General features: G+C 37.5%; 1 protein-coding gene across 5 annotated transcripts in view; it reads right to left on the bottom strand.

Moving 5' to 3' along the window:
- Nucleotides 1-23,770, bottom strand: part of FAF1 (Fas associated factor 1) — a 461,294-nt gene that overhangs the window by 32,830 nt on the left and 404,694 nt on the right. For all 5 annotated transcript variants that reach the window (XM_025991860.2, XM_025991862.2, XM_025991861.2 and 2 more), the window contains 3 exons: nucleotides 19,630-19,710; nucleotides 17,842-17,919; nucleotides 5,810-6,025 (listed from right to left, as the gene is read on the bottom strand). In XM_025991860.2, coding sequence (XP_025847645.2) covers nucleotides 5,810-6,025; nucleotides 17,842-17,919; nucleotides 19,630-19,710 — 375 coding nt within the window. The remainder of the gene's footprint in view (nucleotides 1-5,809; nucleotides 6,026-17,841; nucleotides 17,920-19,629; nucleotides 19,711-23,770) is intronic.

Raw genomic sequence — 23,770 nt, 5'->3', positions numbered from 1 at the left:
ACTGAAAAACCCTGTGAGAAGCCTGTTTATACATTTACTTTAAACATTAGAGAGGGCAACCCAGGTGGCTCAGCAGTTTAGCGCTGCCTTCAGCCCAGGGTGTGATCCTGGAGACCCAGGATTGAGTTTCATGTCAGGCTCCCTGCATGGAGCCTGCTTCTTCCTCTACCTGTGTCTCTGCCTCTCTCTCTCTCTGTGTCTCTCATGAATAAAACAAAAAGCAAAAAACAAAAAAACACATTAGAGGGAGGAAGAAAAAAATTATAAGTATAGTTATGGGGGGGGACTAGAAAGTAGGAGAAAAATACAAATACATTCATTACTTTGTTTTAGAATATAAAATTTCTGAGTGTATTTGGGAATGCGTGCATGTTTGCCTTTGGGGGCGTCACATCTTTAGATCTGGAAGAAGAAATGTTCTCGGGGGAAGGATGAGGGCTGTATAATCACATAAGTGACAAGGCACACAGGGCATCCACTAGTCCTGAAGCTAATCTGCCATTACCATCCTCCCTCCCTCCTGCTCTCCAGTCATGACAACACTTTCCAGCTTCAGGTGGAGCTCCTCTGTGTGATGTGGACAGGAGTAGGCAAAAGAAGGAAAACAGAGGAGGCGGGAAAGGGTAAGAGTTGTGGGATAACAAGATGAGGAGGGAAGGCTGGAAAGAAAGGAGGAGAATAAAAAGGATAAAACAGGATTGGAAAGGAGAATGGTAGGAAGAAGAAGGGAAAAAGGAAGACCAGGGGATACTGACAACCTTACACTGAATGGCATTGGGCAAACGTCCAGTAGGTCCAAAGGGGAACTGGAAAGCTGGCAGAGGCCCCTTATTCTGACTCGTAGGCAGGGGGAGTATCAGTAGGGGTTAGGATCATTCCTCAACTTTAGGACTCAACTACCTCGCTACCAACTACCTCACAATACCCAAGTAAGCAAAGGGGTCACTGATGTTCACATGGCTCTAACACATCTAAAGCTCTGGTAGTGAATATTATTTTTCTTGGTAACTTTGATTAGCAAAATAGACAGCAAAACAACAACAACAACAACAACAACAACAACAACAACAACCACCACCACCACCAAATAACTTGATGTTCCTAGCACTTCGACAATCAGCTTTTCTGGGGAAGGCTTGTGTTGCTGCTCTTTTGGTTGTCCTACAGTGCTCAGTTCAGCGGTATACCCACCAGACATTTAGTAAATAGTTGGACAGCTGGGAAATCTTAACATGAAGTATTGTTTTGATTGGGGAGTGGGGGTGCAGAAAAACGTTTACCAGGTCCTATGGCGAGAAATCAGTCTCTGCTTTGTAGAGAAAAGGCTGAAGACACAATAAGACTCCTGGAGTTAAGTCTTATGTTATTTGTTATTAAAGAGGCGAGGTATTAAGATGTGCTTTTTAACAGTCTTTAGTTTGGTTGTAATTTAAGATGACTTTTACAAATTAGATCCTAATCCTTGCAGACACAGATGGCTGTTACAGAATAGCCTTGCAAAAACACTAGTCGTTTGACTTGAAAGAGCATTCAGAAAAGGATGAAGGGCCATTAACTCTCACCCTACCCCTGGCTCTAGGAGGTCTAACGAGTCCTGGGTGGGCTTCCTGGGTTTAGGTCTTGTCTGGAATCTGGGTGGGCCTAGGGTATCTATTCTCTTTTGGAATAACTTCTCTAGTTCACTCTGGAATCAGAGATTCAGAATCAGACTGGAGATCATTAACACTTAACAACAGTAACTAAATGCTTATGTGTGAGGTACCATGCTGGGAACTTCAGGGGAGGTAGACATGAACATGATATGGACAGCCTTTGCAAAAAATTATAGAACAGGATAAGTGCTATGAGAGAGGAATGTACAAACTGCAATGGGTTCATAGGTAAGGAGCCTGGGAGAGGGGAGGGCTTCTCAGAGGGGATGACACTTGCACCAGGCATTAAAAGGTGAGGTCAAACAGGCCAGGAAGAGTGGGGAGGGTGGATACTCAAGAAGGAAGAGTATCCTTCTGGAGGTGCAGAAAAACGTTTACCAATGTTACCTTGAATATTGAACAATATTTAAGAGCACAGAGGCACGAGAGTCTCTTGTGTCTTCTATGACTAGTGAGCAATCTCATACCTTCTGGTGATGGAAATAAGAGATGCTGAACTTAAGGTGGAAAAGGTAGGTATGGACCAGATAGTGAAGAGTTTTTGAAAGTATTCTAAGGGGTCTATCCTTATCTTAGGGCTATAAGGAGCTATTAATGAATTTTTAAACAAGAACGAGAATGATCAGAATAGGGTTTTAGAAAAATCACTGTGCACATAATATCAAAGTTGACCAAGGACCATAAATGGACCTGTGATGGATATTGGGAAGCTCTGAATTCCTCCTAGATAAATAAGCCTCTGGTTAGACTTTTCCTCTGGGGAAATGGGCCAAACTTGATCTAAATTGGCCCTGGGCTAGGGTTTGAGGTAGAAATGGGATCAGGTGTTAAAGGGACATTGGGAGAAGAGACTGGTAACCAGATAGAATAGTGAATGATTGAGATCTAAATCAAGAGTACATTTTTGGGGCAGCCCGGGTGGCTCAGTGGTTTAGTGCTGCCTTCAGCCCAGGGCATGATCCTGGAGACCTGTGATCGAGTCCCACGTCAGGCTCCCTGCATGGAGCCTGCTTCTTCCTTTGCCTGTGTCTCTGCCTCTCTCTCTGTGTCTCTCATGAATAAATAAATAAAATTTTTTTTTAAAAAGTACATTTTCTCTAAGACTAGGTGATTGACCCTCCGTTTAGGGCAAATCCACAGTTAACACAATCTGTACTGAAAAGGCAGAGTCCTTAGTCAATAAAACTCAAGGCAGCAGGTAGCAGGCCCAACAACCTTCTGCATTTCACTTCACAGTTCTCTTGCTTATTTATAACAGCAGCTTTGTACAGTCTACATTTCTACCTTGTGGGAAGACGTCATTGACACTGATCATAAAATCTAGCTAATTTTGAGATTGTTCCCCCACCTGATCCCCAGTAATCAGGTTTAAAAATTAATTTAAAAGAATATAAAGTTTAGTTTTAAAAGCCAGTAAGGTCCTTAGACTATTTCTTCTAGTACTTTCATTTTCAAATGAAAGGCCCAGAAGAATACCTTAAAACCAAAGGTTGGCATCTTAGAAGTTCTCATCACAGGGGAAAAAAACAACCTGTAACTATGTATGATGATGGATATTAGCTAGACTTATTGTGGTGATCATTTCACAATGTTCACAAATACTGAATCATTATGTTGTATACCTGAAAGTAATATAAAGTTATATGTTAATAACACTTAAATTTAACAAACAAAAAAACCAAGAGTAGGGGAGAGACTAAGTAGTTCCAAAGTTTTATAAGTTCTTTAAAAGAGATGTTCATCATAGAACATAAGTATGAGACTCAGGCTGACCTTGATCCCTTTGATAGTGGTTCTATCCTAAATGTTTACTTTACATATTTAGAGTTTAACTTCAGTGTCAGAATTAAAGTAGTTTTTTACCTGGCCATGCAGTACACAGAGCATGTACATGCATGTTCCCTAGTACATATTTTGTGTGGTATATATGAACAAAGAAAAACTGCATGGAGCAGTAAGTGGGGCTAGTGAGAGAGGAGCAATGGCCAGCACTTGTGGTTATTCTAGTTTCCTTGGCTTAGACATAAGTAGTAGGATCCTCATCCCACCTAGGGATTTTGTGGCTGAGGGGTAGAGCTAAACATATACCACTGGTTTCTATCTCTACTCTGCAAATCTGACAGCCACTGTGAGGGACTAAGATGACTCTTAATCAAATTATTGGTTTTGTGTTTTATTTATTTTAAAAAGATTTTATTTATTTATTCATGAGAGACACAGAGAGAGAGAGAGAGGCAGAGACATACGTAGACAGAGAAGCAGGCTCCATGCAGGGAGTCCAATGTGGGACTTGATCCTGGGACTCCAGGATCATGCCCTGGGCCGAAGGCAGGTGCTCAACCACAGAGCCACCCAGGCATCCCTAGGTTTTGTGTTTTAGATTAAGTCTAAGTTACTAGACTTCATATTATTACATCAAAATGGAATCACAGAATATTAAGATTTACTGTATATCTTAGAGGTAAGCTAGTTTAAGCTCCATCCCATTTAAAGTAGGAACACCAGGAATGAATCCTTCTCCATAAATATCCAGTCTTGCTGAAAAGGGATCATTTAGCAATGCTTGGTTATCTCCAATGACAGTAAAACTACCACTTCATGATACAAGATATTCATTCCCTACTTAGAAAGTACTTTCTTATATTGGGCCAAAACTGTCTCCTGTAACTTTCAAATCATTGGTCCCAATTCTGTCCTTGGAGCCTCGCAAAAGAAGATCCCATTTTTTTTTCACGGCAGGCCTTCAAGTAGCTGAAGATAACAGTCATGTCTCCCATGGCATTTCCATCTCTAGAGGAAATGTTCTTCGAATGATATATAATTCCCAGTTCCCTCATCTTCCTATTAGCCCTGCTCTAGACATGCTCTTTTTTTCTTTAGGCTTCAGCATGGAGTCTACGGACTCTTTCAAGGTGAGTTTATTTTAGTACACAGTTGAATAGGACCATTAAGTTATCCTCTTGTTGGGATTATCCTCAAAAAATTCAGCTAGCATTTTGTTAGCAGCCACAACACAATAATGTATATTCAGCCTAATTCAATGATAACCTCTAATAATACATGGTCTTTCTATTTCAAATGTAATTAATTCTCTAAGTCTAATGTGGGAATCCTGCTCTCTATCTCTGAATATTTCTGTAAAATTTCTATAGGTTCATTTTTGTCTATTGTTTTAGTATTTTAAGGTTTTCTTGAATCTGATTTTCTCATAATCCATAAATCTGATAAGGTCTTCGTGTAAGTTCCAATAAGCATGGTGAGTAATAAAGGACTAAATACAGAACCTCTTGGTTTCCTTTAGGGAGAGGATAATCACTTAGTCAACACTTTCTGGATACTACCATTTAATCAGCAATGAAACTACCTAACTATAGATTTATATCTCCCTACTTTGTCCCAGGATACTATTAGAGACTATCAAATACCTTGCTGAAATACAGATAAGCATAGAATATAGGTCATCCTTTGTGACTTTACAGGATAGTAAGAACTATCAAATCACAAAATACTCTTGGTTTAGCATGACTTAGTGAACCTATATAATCACTGACCCTGACTGAACTGTTAAGCTGTTAAGCACACAATTTTCAGATCTACTCTAAGGTATATAGAGATGAGATCTTGGGAAAACCTAAATAGATGCTGGAATAGGGGAAATAGCTAGGAAGGAAGAAAGACTTAGTACTTAATTTCTTACATAGGCTCCTGGACACATGTTTGTTGGCCTGGGAAGACATACCTTCTTCAAAGGCTGAGGAGAGAATGGTGTGCAGAACAAAGTACTCCTAGGGCTTGTAGCATGCTGTACCACGGGACTTTTCTTTTCTTTCTTTTTTTTTTTTTTAAACTCCATCTTTTTAAAAAAAATTTTATTTATTTATGATAGTCACAGAGAGAGAGAGAGAGAGAGAGAGAGAGAGAGAGAGAGAGAGAGGCAGAGACACAGGCAGAGGGAGAAGCAGGCTCCAAGCACCGGGAGCCCGACGTGGGATTCGATCCCGGGTCTCCAGGATCGTGCCCTGGGCCAAAGACAGGCGCTAAACCACTGCACCACCCAGGGATCCCACCACAGGACTTTTCTTAGACTACTTTGTCTAGCTCTAATGATAGGATATTTCCCAATGGACACATTTCCCAAAACAGGCACATGAACTTACGTCTCTCCTAGGAAAGGTACTGAGTAACTTGAACTCGTCCCATGGAAATCCTTTGGAAGCAACAAAATCAAAGACAATCTGGAGCTTATTGCTGGCCAGGAATCGCCGCTCAAGGAACTCGCCACTGGGGGTCCGGATCCGCAGTTTGCTCACGGGTTCAGCATTTTCTTCCTTTGGCTCTGGAGGCAGGGCCTGCTCTAAGGAGAGCCGGATGGCCTAAAGAGGGCAAAAACTAAGTGTCAAAGTGTGTGATAGGACTGTAGGGAATGGGACAGGGAGAGACTCGAATAAACTCATCAAAAAGTTACTATCCATTTATTATCCAAGCTTGATGCTTGACAATAGAAGCAAGTTTTTCATTTTCTTAATATTGATCTAGTAAGCAATTAAAATAAGTCCCACCTTGATGACATGTATTATTAAATTGACAAGTAATCACATAGAAAAGAAATATAATTAATTGTTTTCTATTGAAGGGTTCAGGTGTTTGTGATTGAGGGAACAGGTATCAAATACCCAATTGCTTCCTATATAGTCTTATATTCTCATTTTTTATATGGAGAAATTGAGACCCAGAAATGGAGACATAAGAAATATAATCTAAAAATCAGAATGATAGGAAGTTAGACCAGTTACTTTTGCCTGTCTGTCCGTCTGTCCTTCCTTCTCTCTCTCTCTCTTTCTTAGATAGCATGAGTTTATTTATCTAATATTGGTGTTCTGGTCAGCAATGAGTTTCAGGTGAATATTTTAAAATATTAAGCTATTTTAGTAGTACTGTCATATATTAATAACCCAATGACTAGATGAACTTGTGTATATCAAAATTAAATTTCAGTTGTACTGGAATTCTCTACACTGTACTATAGTTATTTGTCTAATGTCTGACTTTCCCACTTGTTTGCAACCTCCGTAAGAGTGTGTAAACATGTCTTACTTCTTATTTCAAGAGTAGTGCATAGCACAGAATAGATGCCCAATATGTACTTGGTAAGAGAAGGAATAAACTAACAAGTTAACTGAAATAACATGCAAAAATGCTTTAGTATGGTGTTAAGCCCACAGGAGGTGCTAAATAAATGGTAAAATAATCTGACTCTCATGGACTTTTCTCCTAGTAGCCAAGAACTGATCAATTCCTTTCTTTGAGGTCTGATTTCCTCCAGTATCAATTTTCAGATTAATTTTCTACATACATGTTTCCTTAAAGGCTAACCAAGAGTTGCTTCTAGGGACAAAACATCTCTGTGGATTAGTTATATACATTTTCTAAACTATTAAGTGGGATCATTTTATTATTTTTGAAAAGATTTATTTATTTTAGAGAGAGAAATGGAGTGCAGAAGCAGGAGGGGCAGAGGGTGAGGGAGAATCTTAAGTAGCCCTGAGGTCAGTGTGGAGGTGGGCACAGGGCTCAATCTCATGACCCTGAGATTACAACCTGAGCTGAAACCAAGAGTTGGATGCTTAACCAACTGAGCCACTCAGTAGGCATCCCTCATTTGACTATCCTAACACTGTGGTTCTTTAAAACTGTGTCTCTGATGGCCAACAGACACATGAAAAGATGCTTACCATTACTTAACCAGGGAAATACAAATCAAAACTACAATGAGATACCACTTCACATCTGTCAGAATGGCTAAAATCAACAACACAAGAAACAACAGGTGTTGGCGAGGACGTGGAAAAAAAGGAAACTTCCCGCACTGTTGGTCGGAATGTAAGCTGGTGCGGCCACTCCAGAAAACAGTATGGAGGAGGTTCCTCAAAAATAGAACTACCCTACAATTCAGCAATTGCACTGCTAGATATTTACCCAAAGAATACAAGAACACTAAACTAATTCAAAGGGATACACTCATCCCTACATTTTTATAGCAGCATTATTTATAATAGCCAAGATACGGAAATAGCCCACGTATCCATCAATTAATAAACAGATAAAGAAGAGTTGGCATATATATACAATGGAATATTAGTCATAAGAAAGAATGAAATCTTGCCATTTGCAACAACATGGATGGAGCTACAGGGTATAGTGCTAAGTGAAATAAGTCAGAGAAAGACAAATATCATGTGACCTCATCCATATGTGTTTAAGAAATAGATGAGCAAAGGGAAAAAAACAAGGGAGAATGAGAGACAAACCAAGAAACAGACGCTTAATTACAGAGAACAAACTGATGGTCACCAGAGGGGAGCTAGGCAGGGAGATGGGTGAAATAGGTGATGGGGATTAAGGAGTGCACTTGTGATGAGCACTAGGTGATGTATGGAACTGCTGAATCACTATATTGTACACCTGAAACTAATATAACACTGTATGTTAACTGGAATTAAAATGAAAACTTAAAAAAAAACCTATATCTTTGAGATTAAATTTTTTTCCTGATTATAGAAATAATATATATAATCATTGCAAAAATAAGTGATAAGCACAGCATTACAATTCATTTCTGGATGCACCATCAAGGGATAGCCCCTGCTATCATTTGAGTGTTTACACTCACTAATTTTTTAAATCGTTTTTAAGTGTACAATTTAGTGGCAATAAGTATATTCCACACAATGTTATGTTACTATCACCACCAATTATTTCTAAAACTTTGTCATCACCACACTCTCCATCAATTTCTCATGCATGTTTTTATATATAAAATATATTTTAAACTTTTTTTTGTAAAATTTCCATCAGTGTTACATTGTACAAAGCTTTATCTTTTGTCAAATCATGTATTTTGCCATTGTTTTCAAGTTTTTACTGAAATATAACATGCGTATGAGATAGTGTGCATAGTACAGTGCATTGAGATAGTGTGCAATAATGCACAACTTGATAAGTTCTCAAAAGTGAACATAAAAGTGGCACCCTGATCAAGCATCTCAGAAGCCCTTTTGTCTCCTTCCTAAAAATTATTTTCCTCAAAGTTAATCACTATCCTGACTTCTAGTACTGCAGTTTAAAAAAACTTCAATAATTAAACGTGATGAATGGCTAGTAAATAGGCCTTGGTATGACAGACAGAGGTTCAAATCTTGCTATTAGGCATATGACAGTCTTCACGAACTTCAGTTATCCCATATAAGAAAAAGGGGCAATAATACCTTCCTCACAAAGGTTTTTGTATAAAATGCAGTAAATGTTTATAAGTAAATGTACTTATCAAGTGCTAACACATGGCCAGCATTCAGTTGTGCCTAGCATGGAACTTCAGGATGTAATACTGTGCTCAATAGATGACAGTTGTTGTTGGTGTTATCATTATCATTACTATAATCCCTCTGCACCTACTCTAAATCAGAACTTAATGTGATATTTCCTGGTTTCTCCTCCTGTTCTCCCTTTAATCCACCTGTCTGCTTGCTTTCTATTTTGACATTTCCCTGCACGGTATAACAACAGATGCTACATTATTGTCTGAACTGAACCAATTATACTACAGAAGAATAAACAACAGTAGCTCATTACCCCACTCATTGTGCAGACAATATCTGCCTCCTCAATGCATCCAGTCTCTAGGGCTTTTCCCCAGAATGAAAACAGACCTTAGATATCCCACACCAGTGGTCCCAATGTGGAAAACAATGAAGGAATATTAGGTAAGTTGGCAACCTTGGGATCTGAGGACTCAAGTTTTACTAGCAAAAAAGAACACATCAGTAGCTCAGTTTCAAATATACTGGCTAAAAACAAAGGCTTCATGTAAGTAAATATTGTTACAAAATGACATAAAGGACACCCATACTTGAATAGCAGTCATAGTAAACACCATTGTTAAGCTTCAATTTGGTTTGCTCAACAAATATAACTTTTTATTTGCATTATTTTAGGTTTGTAGCAAAACAAGGAAACCTAGTATAAGTTGGAAATATAAATTGATCTTGGACATTTTGTCTTCTAAAAATTATGAATACTCAGAGCATTCATGTCTGAGGGATGAGAAATGGGGACTTATTTGAAGTGAAATTTGGTAGTAAAGATAGACACCCAGAAAAGGCAGTTTCTACATAGTTATGATTTTTAAACAGGAAAAATAATATATACGTATACCAGTCTCTTAAAAATAAAAATCAAGGACTGACTTAATTTACAAATATACATATACAAATTTACACATATACATATACACATACATAAGTACATGCAAGCACACAATATCTTTTAGGGTTCTTTGGGTACCCACCAAATAACAGTTTATAGCTAGTTAAAGCAGAGTTTAAAATAGGCTAACAGTCATTAATTCCATGAATTCTTACGGAGCACCTCCTATGTGCCAGGCATTGTTCTAAATGATAAGAAAATATCAGTGAACAAAATAGATTAAAAGAATTCTGCTTATATGGAGCCTGTATTTTAGAAGGGTGGAAGAAAGACAACAAATACACACATAGGAAAATGTATAGTTTGTCACAAAGTAACGAGTGCTATGGAGAGAATACAGGGAGGCTGGTAGAAAGGAAGGAGGGGTACAACTTTAAACTCTGTAAGCCTTGGGGCGCCTGGGAGGCTCAGTTTGGTTAAACCTCTGACTCTTGGTTTTGGCTCAGGTCATGATCTCATGGGTGGTGAGACAGAACCTGGCGATGAGCCCCACAATGAGCCCCGCATTGAGCCCAGCCGTGAGCGGTGAGTCTGCATGAGATTCTTTTCTTCTGCGCCTCCCGCGGGGTACACATGCTCTCCCCACTCCTTTCTCTAAAATAAATAAATCTTAAAAAACAACAAACCCCAAAAAACCAACTGTGTAAGCCTCAATGTGCAACAACTATGCCAGTGAGCAAAGACCTAAAAGAGAGGGAGTCACAAGGACATTCAGATCAGAGAGAAGTATCACAGACAGAAGTCACAGTAACTGCCAAGCCCTGGTGCCTGAAGCAGAAGATCAGGGGAAGAGGGGGATGGAGTTGGTTAAAGAGGAATCAAAGGAGAGGGGTGAATAAATCATAAATGGCTTTGAGTAGCCTCTGTAATGATTTTTCCCCCATTTTAGAATTGAGATATAATTTATATGCAGTAAAACCCATCCCTCTAAATGTATAGTTCTGTGAGTTTTGATGAATGCATATATTTACATAACCATCATCAATCACGATAAAGAACAGTTCTATTACCCCCCCCCCGAAACACACACACATACACACATAGACACACACACACACACATACATACATACAAGCAATTCCCTCATTTCTAGCCCCTGGCAACTTCCAACCTGTTTTCCGTCCCTAGTTTTACCTTTTCTAGAATGTTATATAAATACAGTCATAAACATCATATAAGTGGCTTCCTTCATTTAGTATAATGTATTTGAAATTCATCTATGTTGTTGATTATATGAGTAGTTTGTTCTTATTTATTGCCAAGTGGTATTCCCATTGTATAGATATTATCAGTTTGATTACTCCTTCTCCAGCTGGGGGGACACTTAAGTTGTTTCCAGGTTTTGGTAGTACAAATAAAGCTATTATAAATATTTATGCACAGATTTTTGTGTGAACATAAATTTTATTACTTTATTTCACCTGTGTAAATATCTAGGTGTCTGACTGCTGGGTCATATGGTACATGTATGTTTAACTTTAAAACAAAATGCCAAATTATTTTCCAAAGTGGACTTGCTATCATTAATGACTATCATCATTAATACATGAGTTCCAGTTGTTCTTCACCTTTACCAGTAATTTTTTCTTTCAAAAAGCCATCTAATTGGTGTGTATTTCCCTAATGACTAATAATGTTGAGCATCTTTTCATGTGCTTATTTGCCCTTGTGTATATCTTCTTTGATGAAGTGTCTGTTTAAATATTTTGTCCATCTAGAAATTTGGGTTATTTGTTTTTTTATTGAATATAGATAGTTCATTATGTATTCTAGACAGTAGGTATGTGATTTTCTCTCTGTGCCTTGTCTTCAATTTCTTAACAGTGTCTTTGAACAGTAGAAGTTCTTAATTTTGATTTAGTCTAATTTAGATACTTGTTATTTTGCAGATTGTGCTTCTGGTGTTAGGTCTAAGAAATCTTAGCTCAACTTAAGATAATTAAGATTTTTTCCCTATGTTTTCTTTTAGGTCTTTAATAGTTGTAGGTCTAAGACCTGTTTGGAGTTAATTTTTGCATGTGATGCAAGAAATGGACTGGGAAGGTTTTTTAGAAATTGTTCTGTTTTTGCATTTTTTTACATATGAATATTCAATAGTTGCAGCATTACTTGTTGAAAGATTATACTTTTCCCATTGACTTGCCTTTACACCTTTGTCAAAAATCAACTGACCATATGTGTGAGTCTATTTCTGGACTATTCTGTCTCACTGAAATATGGGTCTGTTCTTTTGCCAATTCCCACACTGTCTTGAATATACTGTCTTGAACCCTGGTAGTCTTCCAATTTTGTTCTTTTTCAAAATTGTTTTGGCTTTTACAGTTCTATTGCCTATTCATATCAATTTTAGAATCACTTTTGTCAATTTCTTTTTAAAAATCCTGCAGATGTTGATTTTAGCTTTAGCTAAAAGATTTTAGCTTTTTTTTTTTTAAAAATTTTTATTTATTTATGATAGTCACAGAGAGAGAGAGAGAGAGAGAGAGGCAGAGACATAGGGAGAAGCAGGCTCCATGCACCGGGAGCCTGACGTGGGATTCGATCCCGGGTCTCCAGGATCGCGTCCTCGGCCAAAGGCAGGCGCTAAACCGCTGCGCCACCCAGGGATCCCAAGATTTTAGCTTTTGTTTTGAGCTATGAAGCTATTGTGGGTTTTTGAAGTAACATGATGTGCCAATTGTTTTTAAAAAGGATTTATTAAAAGACATACAGGGAAGGCAAAAATGGAGGGACCAAGTCAAGTTGGGAGGCTACTAAAGTAATCCAGGTAACAGATAATGGTGGCTTGCAAAAGGATGGTAATGGTGGAGTTAGTGAGTAGCATCTGAATTTTGTAAGTATTTTGAAGGTAGAACCAATAGGATTTGCCCATAAAATATGGAAAGGAAAGAGAGAAGTCAAGGATGATTCCATGGTTTTTGGTTCAAATAACTGGAAAGTTTTCCACCTATTAAAATAGGGAAGACTGCAGGAGGAGCAAGTTTGAGTGGGGAGGGTAAGATCAATTGTTCAATTTAAGACATGTTAAGTTTGCGCTATTAAACACCTACGGGGAGATGATGGGCTAGCAATGAAATATTCAAGTCTGGAGTTCAGGGAAAGGGAGGAGCTGGAGATGTAAGTTTGGGAGCCAAATGTACAGACAGTAATTTAAAGCCATGATACTCTGTGATCATCAAAGGAGCAGAATGGATCCTATATGAGAACAGTTGGTCAGACCCAATCTTGCAACCATTCTGTGTTCCTGGCAACCAATCATTCATCTAGAGAATATGGATTGCTTACAACAAACATAGCCTCACTGGTGGATAAAGTAAATCAAGGCAAATAGTCATAACCAAAATTCAGACATAGGACTTTTGGGCTGCTTCTGGGATATAAAGAACAGTCTGTAGATTGCATACCACGAAACTATAGAGTTTCTAGTCTATTTTAATAGTTCATGAAGACAACAGCAGAATACTCCAAAGTGAAACTATTTAAGAAATTGTGGATATATGGTCTCTATAGTTATAATAAGGTGTATTCCAGTATTGACACTTACCATATTAAGTTGTAGAGATTCAAAAAAATAATGTCAAAGGACAGAGTTTAGCACAAATTAATTGCTTAATAGTAATGATGATGATGATGGCAGGGATGATTACCTTTGTGGCTCATAGAGTGGTGTTATCATTGTGTGACAAGAAGTAAAAACACAAATTATAAGGAGAAGATTTTACTTTAATAATCTATTCTGTTCCCACCTTCATTCTTCCAGTTTGGGATAATAGAAAGTATACCAGTAGATGATCTGGTTCTGCTTTTACCAGGCAAATGTTAGGTAAGTATTTTAAAATAGGCTTTTTAAATCCTGCTGTGATCTGATTTCTTCATCTGTAAGATGGTAATGATACTATATCAAGTGAGTTTTATAGGATGGTTGTGAAGATCAAATCAGAAAACTAAAGGGAAGTACCAAGGCTTGTAATTCCATGCTCTTCTCTCATTTAATGGTCTTTTAAGATTATTTAACATTATCTATTTGAGGAGGCACCAAGATGTAAAAGAAAACAACTTTGGGCAGATAGGCAAACATGTAACCTTTTTCTTTTTTGTGGGAATCAGCAGCAAAAGGGAATAGCTTTGTGCCTATTCTATCCCATTTATGAGTCTCCAAACCTTGGCCCTTTTAACCTTATCTAATTACTAGACAGGGTTCTACATTTGTCCGTTTACTATTCCCTGAAGAAGCTCTGTGCCTTTCTCCCTTTATTCATATTATCCAGCCATCCTACTATTCATGACTCCATCCAAACTGCTCTTCTACTTTACTGTTAATCATAAAATTCTTACCAATCTTCCAAAGCCTCTTCCCTCTGTGAAATCTTTCTCATTGCCTTCCTCGTCAGAAATCCTCTTCATCCAAATATTGTCAACACTCTGTGCTACTTTAATGGTTTTTATAACACATAGGATCCTATCCTATAGTTATTTTGTATCCATCTACCCTCTCCTATATTAGACAGTGACCTTCCTGAGGGCAGGGGCTATGTCACATACAATATAGTATCTATAGTACATGATTCAGTGATTTGCACATTGAAGGAGATTAACAAAATATCTGCAAATACTGACTCATTAAAAGACCCAGGAGTCCATAATCTTAGCTGAAACCTCTACTTACCAAAAATTTGGTGGCAAAACAATATTCAGTAAAGATTTCTTTTTTTTTTTTCAGTAAAGATTTCTTAAAGAATATGTAGCTCATGTATTTTTTTAAAAGATTTTATTTGTTTATTCATGAGAGAGAGACAGACAGAGAGAAAGAGAGAAAGGCAAAGACACAGGCAGAGGGAGAAGCAGGCTGCATGCAGGGAGCCTGATGTGGGACTTGATCCTGGGTCTCCAGAATTAGGCCCTGGGCAGAAGGTGACGCTAAACCACTGAGCCACCGAGGCTGCCCTCATGTATTTCTCTAGTTTCCATAAAATCCGTGCTTTAACCTGGACTACCAAAAAATATATTATTTGGGTCTTTCCAGAGATGCTTTTATTAAACTGTTCTTTGGCCTTATGACTTTGAATTATATAAAGCTATAAGAAGCTGTTATACATGACTTCCTTTTGCTATTATAGCTATAAGATATACTTGGGGCTAGTATTCACCATATTGTACAATTTCCTCTTGAAGGAGAAACACAAGAAAGAAACATTGCTCTAAGGTCTCAGCACTTGAAAAATCTCACCTTTAGAAAGAATGGCCTTTATCTGATGTTACAGGTAAAGTGAAACATATAAACAGTCATTTTAGCCCAAGAGAAGTATAGAAGAAATTTTGTGGTCCATCTTGAGCAAATGTACAGAATCTTATTACATGCATTTGGTTGGGTGTGCTGGATTGTCTGTTGTCAAAATGTTAATCTTACTTTTGTCTTTATTTTCCTTTAACCTGATTATCATATCTTTTCTCTCCCTTTTAAGCCATTTGAACTGTACATCTTTATGTAAATTACTTGAAACTCATTTTGTAAAGAACAAGTAAATATATAAATTAGTAAAATACTGGAGTTTTTTGTCCTTCGTTTTTCCTTCAGAATAGTTTTAAAGCCTTTCTCCTTATCATGGTCAAGGACAAGATCAAAATGTTTTCCTAGATTTACTGATTTCACTACAACAGTCACCACACAGCAAAATCAGACCAACCATTAAGGAATTTCCCTGTAACCAAGGTGATTTGACTATTCAATACTTCATCTTTCCAAAGGATTTTGAAATACTAGAGATAATTAAAATAATAAAACCATTCTTATTTCTTATTTCTCAATACAATTACATGGGTTAGGATTTCTGGTTAGAAGGAAAGACAGTATTACTGTGAAAAGTCAGGTGACCAGGCTTGTAGTCCAGATTATGTGTCCAACCAGTTTGGTGACTGACCATAAGCAAACTGTATAATCTTCCTGAGTTTCAATTTCTTCAGAGGTTGCACAATACCAGCTTTCCCAAAACTATTATACATGAGTATGCTGAAATATGTTAATTAGCATTCCATGAAAAAAAGGGTCAAGTAAGTTTGGATAAGACTTAATTAAATTAAGATATACAGAAGATAGGTTCTTAATGGTAAGATTTATAAGAGCCTTTAATTGTGACTCTCTGGGGGAGTGTGGGTAGAATATGGAGCATTACCTGAACTTGGTCTTTTGGGAGCACAGCAATGGATAAGTGCAGTAATAACTAGTGGTAAATTCCCTACCTCTGTGCTCCACCTTCTCATGTTTACAGCTGGAACATATATATTGAGGTATGCTAAAGGATGTTTATGGGGTCTTCTATGAGAGGAAGAAATCATCAGAAGAAAATACACGTACTATCAAACTCTAGATCCAAAACATGCAGCTATTTGTGTACACTTGACCTTTATTAGTATACGGTTGAAGATAAACCACTGAGAGCATGTGCATTGTGAAAGAGCATGAAAGAATGAGAGTCCTAAAATTTTAAACCGTATTTCTTGAAATAGCCTAAGAGCATAGCGACAAATCTGTCTTAACTTTTATGAAAATCTGCAAACATGATCCTATAGATATATAGAATGATATATGACCTTGTTCACAGAATGAATTTTTCATTCACTCATCTTGTTTTTCCATTTTTATGTGTGACTTCCCAATGAGCTTCAGTTTTCTCTCTCATAAAGAGAAGTCTCTAATCTTGTAGCTTGTTTTAATAGTCAGTGACTAAGCATATGCACAGAAGCTAGAAAAGTACTTGATATACAGAAGATACTCAATAAAATATTCCTTACCTTCCATTATTGAGAGTCTTCAGTGTACAGAGACTAGGGTTTGTCAGGCATAGTATCTGGTTCAATAATAAGTTTGAACACGAATAAAGTTTGATTTCCAAACCATGATATATTACACATCTTTTAAGACCTATCACTTTTTCTATAGTGTGGTCTGTTTCTAAAAGTTGTAAAAGATTTTACTTTGCCAATGAACTCTCTAAGTATTATGTTTTACTTCTATGTCATTTGGCACAGTTTTTCCTTGGTTTGCTGTTACTTGTAGACATGTGCCTTCCCTACAAGATGCAATCTCTTCTTGTAGGCAAAAACTATCTTATCTGTTTCTCTCTCAGTGCTTAGCATAGTTTTTGTTCAAAAAATATTTACTGAATAAGTCCAAGCTGACAACCTCTGACTGGGAATGATGATGACTAATGGAGTTTTCCTCAGCTAACGTGAGGACCCTCAGGCCTTTCCATCAGTTGTTAGATGGTTTTCTCTTTCTATATGTGAAACTTGCTATTAGTCCCACGTCTAGAAAAAGTTCTAAAAGTCTTTTTTTGTGAAACCATCCTAGGAAGCTATTTGACACCCCTTCTCTTTGTTCCCACTGCACTTTAGGCTAGTGATTTGTACTCCTGGTGGGGATGATCCACGTCTGTACCCTATCCCCTAACAGATTTTGGGATATACTAAGTATTCAAAAAACTATTTGCAAGATGAGTGAATGAAAAATGCTCTCTATTGTTATGAACATGACATGAACTTGGGGGGAAAAATAAACCATGCTAAATGGATGTCCCATATTTAGGGGCCCAGTGCAAGATGTCACAGAAGTAACTCAGTTTCTTCCAGTAGGGTAAACGAAGACTGGGAAAGGGCAGAAAATACAATCTTTGTATTCTTGGGATGAGACACTATCCAGGGAGGATGGGAGCACTGGTCATGCAAGAAGAGAGAAAAGGAATTGAAAAGAATAGAAAAGCATGAATCTTCCTCAGAGCATGAAGCATTCTTTTAAGGAGAGGTCAGATCTTCCATTTTAAAATGAGTCTGGAAAAGGTGGAAAGAAGTAAGAAATACTAACAGCCTCAGTATCCAATGCCGTGGAAATAAACCTAGCTTTTGAATAACTTTACTTGAAATTACGCCCTACCTCACGTTCCTCTTCTTGTTCTTTGCGAATCTGCTCCAAACGAAACTGCTCTGCCATCTCTCGTTCATGAGCTTCCCTCTGCCAATGAAAGAGGAAGGGAGCCAGCACTCAATAAACAACGGTTTACTTAAAAAGGAGGAAAAAGAGAGCCCACCCCCAGCACTGTGATACTAGAAGTGTTTCTCTCTGAAAAGAATGGAAATGGAAGCAACAACCAAGTACATCTCTCTAATCATGTCAAGTACCCATACTAATACCACAGTAGCTCTGCGTCGTGCGGCAGCCAAGATCCTTCAGAAGACCTTTTTCTGGTCTCTTTTGCTGAGTTAACTGTTCTACACCACATTGTGAGCCTTCTTTTGAGGACAGAAACTAGCTTATTCGTTACCTCCTCCTTCAATGCCCAACAGAGAAGCAGGTACTCAAGAAGTATTAAATAAGTCAGTGGTTCTCAGTGTCCTCAATCCTGAGTGCACAGAAGGAATCGCCTGAAAAACTTTTTTTTTTTTTAAGATTTCATTTAGAGAGAGCGAGAGAGAGCGCATGAGTGGGGAAGGGGCAGAGGGAGAGGAAGAAGCAGACTCCCCACGGAGCAGGGAGCCTGCTGCGGAGCTTGATCCCAGGATGACCTGAGCCCAAGACAGACACTTAATGGACTGAGCCACCCAGGCACACCACTTGAAGAACTTTTTAAAGTTTTAAAGTTCAAATTTTTTATTTTTATTTTTTAGATTTTATTTATTTATTTTTATTATTTATTTATTTATTATTATTTTATATTATTATATTATTATTTATTTATTATTTATTCATCACACACACACACACACACACACACACACACACACACACAGACGCAGAGACACAGGCTCCATGCAGGGAGCCTGACACGGGACTCGATCCCAGGTCTCCAGGATCAGGCCCTGGACTGAAGGCGGCACTAAACCGCTGAGCCACCCGGGCCGCCCAAGTTCAAACTTTTTAAAGTTTGCGAGGTTTTTACCACAGACTGATTAAAAAACAAGGAAAATAATTATTAGGTCTATTTTTGTTTTTATTTCTTGATTCTTAAAAAACTTGCTGTCAAAGTGAACAAGGGAGGAGGGGTGCCTGGGTGGCTCAGATGGTTAAATATCTCACTTCAGCTTGAGTCATGATCTCTGGGTCCTGGGATTGAGCCCCACAAAAGATGTATTTTGTGCGTTTCTATTTACATTAGCATTTGCCTAATTCATTACTCTGAATTCTTTCTCACACTCAATATCCAAATTTGCACACAGTGGCCACTTAATAGTTCATTTGGCCATGACTGATCTGTACTTGATATAAAATGTCTATTTTTTAAGTCGCTGAGGAGAGGTAATGGGGGGATTAGCAGATCTGTGTTTAAGTCTAACCCCAGCCAGTGGCAAGCTGTGTGTTCTTGGATAAGAAGTGAGAAGAAGTCCACTTCTCTTCCCTCTTCCTCTCCCCATGCTCATGCTCTCTCTCTCTATCCTTCCATCTCAAATGAATAAATAAAATCTCTCTCTCTAAAAAAAATTCTATCTGGAGACTTCTATTCATCTCAAATGAATAAATAAAATCTCTCTCTCTCTAAAAAAAATCAAAAATAAAAAAACAACAAAAAACCAAGGGTAGAATTATATTCTGTTAATTGAATCTAGCTTCCTCCATTGCAAACCAAACATTCTTAGGGATCAAATTGGTAAAAGGGCTGGCACTTAAATAATGAAAGACTATTTAGGGTTGAGTTTTTTATCTTAGAAGTCCTTTGACCAAACCTACCTTTGCTCTGTCAGCCTCAAGAGAAAGGCGATAGGCCTCATCTTGCTCTCTCTTCACATTTTCTCTGGCTTCACGTTCATCCTTAAAAGAAAAGATTCAAATATGTTTTACTATATTACTTTTTTTCATGGAAGAAAACAATGATAATTCCCTTGTGTGAATTTATTAGAATTAAATAAGGCATTTCTAAAGTATATAGGTTAGAAATAAGCAAACAAGACAAGAAGAACAGCACAGTAGATAGTGAAATAAGAATGTCTGAAGCCTAGCTCTACCTCATAAACTGCGACCTTGGGCAAGTTATTTCACCTCTCTGGATCTCAGTTTCTTTGACCGTAAAATAGAAATAGTATTTGTTTCAGAGAGTTGTTATAAGAATGAAATGCAATAATATAAAACTGTCTTTCAAAACACCCGACAGTTTATATTCACAATGATGAGCTCCCTTCCCCTTTTCTCCTGATTTTTCTAAGATAAACTTGGAGACTGTCACCACTGGGGCTAAGACTGGGTGATGAGTAAAGGATAGCCTGTGGTCAGCATAAGAAGCTGAAAGTAAAATGCCCTGGTTAACTATAGTCTATATCACATCACTAATGCTTGGTTATTGAACTAAGTCTTCCCCACAACACTCACACTCATGAAGTATGGATGACTTAGCAGTTACTGAAGTTGACGATCTTTTAAAACATTTTTAGCTTCTGAGGTGATTGTGTCATCCACCTACATTTAAACTATTACTGCATATGAAATTATTCATTCAACTACCAGAATTTCTCATTTGTTAAATTCTGAAGTATAGACATGTACTTAAATTTAATAAATAGTCATATCTGTTGACATTAGAATATAGGTTCCCTTGGGCCTATATTCAGCTGAGTAAATCACATAAATTCATCAATATTTGACTGTTCTGGATCTCTAAAAAAGGAAATTTCATATGGTTTTACTTAACACTTTCTAATTTTTTTACTTTCTAATTCAGTATATATTTAGGTGCTCTCACTGATTCCTATTCAAGACTAGCTTTCTCTCTGAAGCCTCAATCTCCTTTTAGTTTCAGAGATTCAACTAATTCCAAAATCTTTAATATAAATAGCTACATTTCATTAATTCTCAGTCTTTCAAATAAAAAATAAGGAAGAAGTATAAGTTGCTGGCATAAAGCTAATTGCTATACTCTCTCTGGTGAAAGGACAGGCTAGGTGAATTCTAATGGTGGAACACAGACAGTATCAGGAACAATATTTAACCTAACTGAGAGACCACTCAGGCTGCTAAGCATTCAAGGATAATTTACGTGTCTTATAATATTACACATGAATCAAAATGGGTTTTAAAAACTTCTATCTGGAGACTTCTACTAAGCCATTAGTATTTATATCTTAGAGAAACAGAAACATTTACCTTTAAATATATTTTCACTAATTCCAGCTAGGTATTTCCCACTTTGGTATATACATTAGGTTTTACTATGACCAGATACCATCAACCTGGTAAGATGTATTTTGTGCATTTCTATTTACATTAGCATTTGCCTAATTCATTACTCTGAATTCTTTCTCACACTCAATATCCAAGTTTGCACACAGTGGTCACTTAATAGTTCATTTGGCCATGACTGATCTGTACTTGATATAAAATGTCTATTTTTTAAGTCGCTGAGGAGAGGTAATGGGGGGATTAGCAGATCTGTGTTTAAGTCTAACCCCAGCCAGTGGCAAGCTGTGTGTTCTTGGATAAATAATGTCTCCCTTTTCAGTCACTTATTAAATTAAAGGATTGGGTTTCTAGGATTTTATGCCTCTGTGGACAAGTCTATCTTTCCAAATTCAGAAATCCCTAATACAATCAGTATAACCTACGGGAGTAATCTTATCTTTCTATATTTCAAGTGGAGAAATACTTAGGATGTCTAATTTTATTTTATATTATTTTCTTGACCCCATTCCTCCAGATTAGTTTGGTTTCTCTTGTAACATTCTGTACTTTCCCTTTACAATATTTATCACAATTGCAATTAATTAATTATCATATAATTATTTACTTAATATGACATCCCCTCCATGACACTGTGAGCATCATAAAGGCAGGGACCTTGTCTATATTATACACCTCTATATTCCAAATGTTTCACACATTGCCTAGTTTTGGGGAGGCGTTTAATAAGCATTTGTTGAATAAGTAGTCTTTCCAGACATAAAATATTTGTTGTCTGCAGTAAAAATTAAGGAGGAAGAAGACAGCTCATCCACAAAGAAGCCCCATCAGAGTCAATGAAATCGACTGGCTGGGCAGAAAGGACATGTTATGACACTATGTACACACAACAAAGGGACCTTCTAAAAGCTACCACAGCTGGAAGCCCTTTGAACACAAATATAGTTGATAATAAAAGCACTCTAAGTAAATAGGTCTGTTTTAAAACAGACTGTTGCAGATATGAAAGGCCATTAATTACAGGGATCTCTGCCACAAAATGTGGCACCTGTTGTGAGAGGACTTCCTGAACCAGCTAACTTGCTTCCTCCCCTTTTATATTAGCATCACACTAGCACTAAGGATACAGAGGCATAGTTTACTATGGGAAGACACAGATAATCCTGTTTGGATCACCATCATTATTTTCTGTTGTCTACTAACTTAGCATGAAGAATTCAGTGTTCAAGTTTTGCATTATTTTCCTTTTGTTCCTTATATAATGTCACTTTCTACCTGGAATAGTTTCTGCTCCATCATCTCTATCATTAAAAATCCTATTAGCTTTTCATACACTTTTAGAAATATAAGAGACCAACATGTACAAAAGAGTTACTATATAGATGGAGAAACTGAAATCATAGGAGGATAAAGGATTTATCCTTTATGATACAAGACTACCCAGAGCTTAGACTTGAAGCCAGGTCTCCTGATAGCTTCTTCTCCCTTTCCTGCTACAATGCAATACTCTTGCCCTGGTTCACAGCCCTCCCTGACTATCACAGACAGAAGGGCTGGCTCAGAAATGTGGCTCAGGATGCATGTTCCTAAACTTATGGTCAGAGCTTCTTCTTCTTCTTCTTCTTTTTTTTTAAACTTTATTTAAAAAACCTTTGGTGCAATATTAAAAAGCAATACAGCTAGCTGGAGCGACAACCAACAAAAAGAAAGGAGAAGGTTAGGGAAGACCCAGTGATCCCACCCCAGCTGTCCCCAGGGGCTGGAGGCCAGAGGCAGATTGGGATAGGGCATGGGTGGTGGGGGAGAGAGGAAAGGCCACCCACCAAAATGAACAGGTGTTTAGTAGTTGCCTGTGAATGATTATCATTTCTTCTTTTCTGTCTTGTAAATTTTATACTTGTTTCTCTAACTGTCCCGTTCACTGTCATCTCCAATCTGGGGATTTAAAGAATACTGCTTAGGCATCTCCTCTGTATTATTCTATACGATTAGATTTTTTTTTTTCGATTAGATTTTTTAAAGAAAATTCCAGGTGTTGTGGTTAACATTTCATGCACAAATTTTTTCTCATATTCTCTAGATGTGCCTCTTGGAACTTCTCCCATGTCCTATAAATATAGTCCTTGTGGAGTTTCCCCTTGCTAAATCTGAGTTGACAGATTAGACAAAGTGACTAGAAATACAAAGTGGGGAGAAATACATGTATGTTGTGTGGAAATAGAACAGCTGGATAAGCAAGGAATAGGTCTCAGGTGCTGCTTGGGTTATTTGGTATCAAAATATTCTTTATGACACCATAAAGTGAAGCTGGATTGCTCAGAACGAAGGGATAGCCTCCACTGGAGCCTTTCATTTATAGCATACTTGTCACTGCTCTCATACTGCTTTGTGCTACACTCACTTATATATTTGTCTCACTGTTCCCTACCTGAGCTGTAAGCTCCAAGAGGGAAAAGAGTCCATTTGATATTCTTTGTATTTCCTATGGCCTCTAGGGTACCATCTTACTTATGGGAAGTGTTAAATAGATATCTGTTAGATGAACAAATGGAATTACTGGTGATACACAGTTATATACCTAAAGTTCTGGAGCCTCTAAATATTCTTTAAACTAGTAATTTTCACCTACATAGAATTCTTATCCTGGGTATTATAATGACTTGTTAAGAAGTGCAAAAGTTAGAATTCAAACCTAATCTTT

The sequence above is a fragment of the Vulpes vulpes genome, chromosome 10 (genome assembly GCF_048418805.1).
Source record: "Vulpes vulpes isolate BD-2025 chromosome 10, VulVul3, whole genome shotgun sequence".
Lineage (NCBI taxonomy): Eukaryota > Metazoa > Chordata > Mammalia > Carnivora > Canidae > Vulpes > Vulpes vulpes.
The sequence above is the reverse complement of the archived record's forward strand: the minus strand, read 5'-3'. Positions and strand labels throughout refer to the sequence as shown.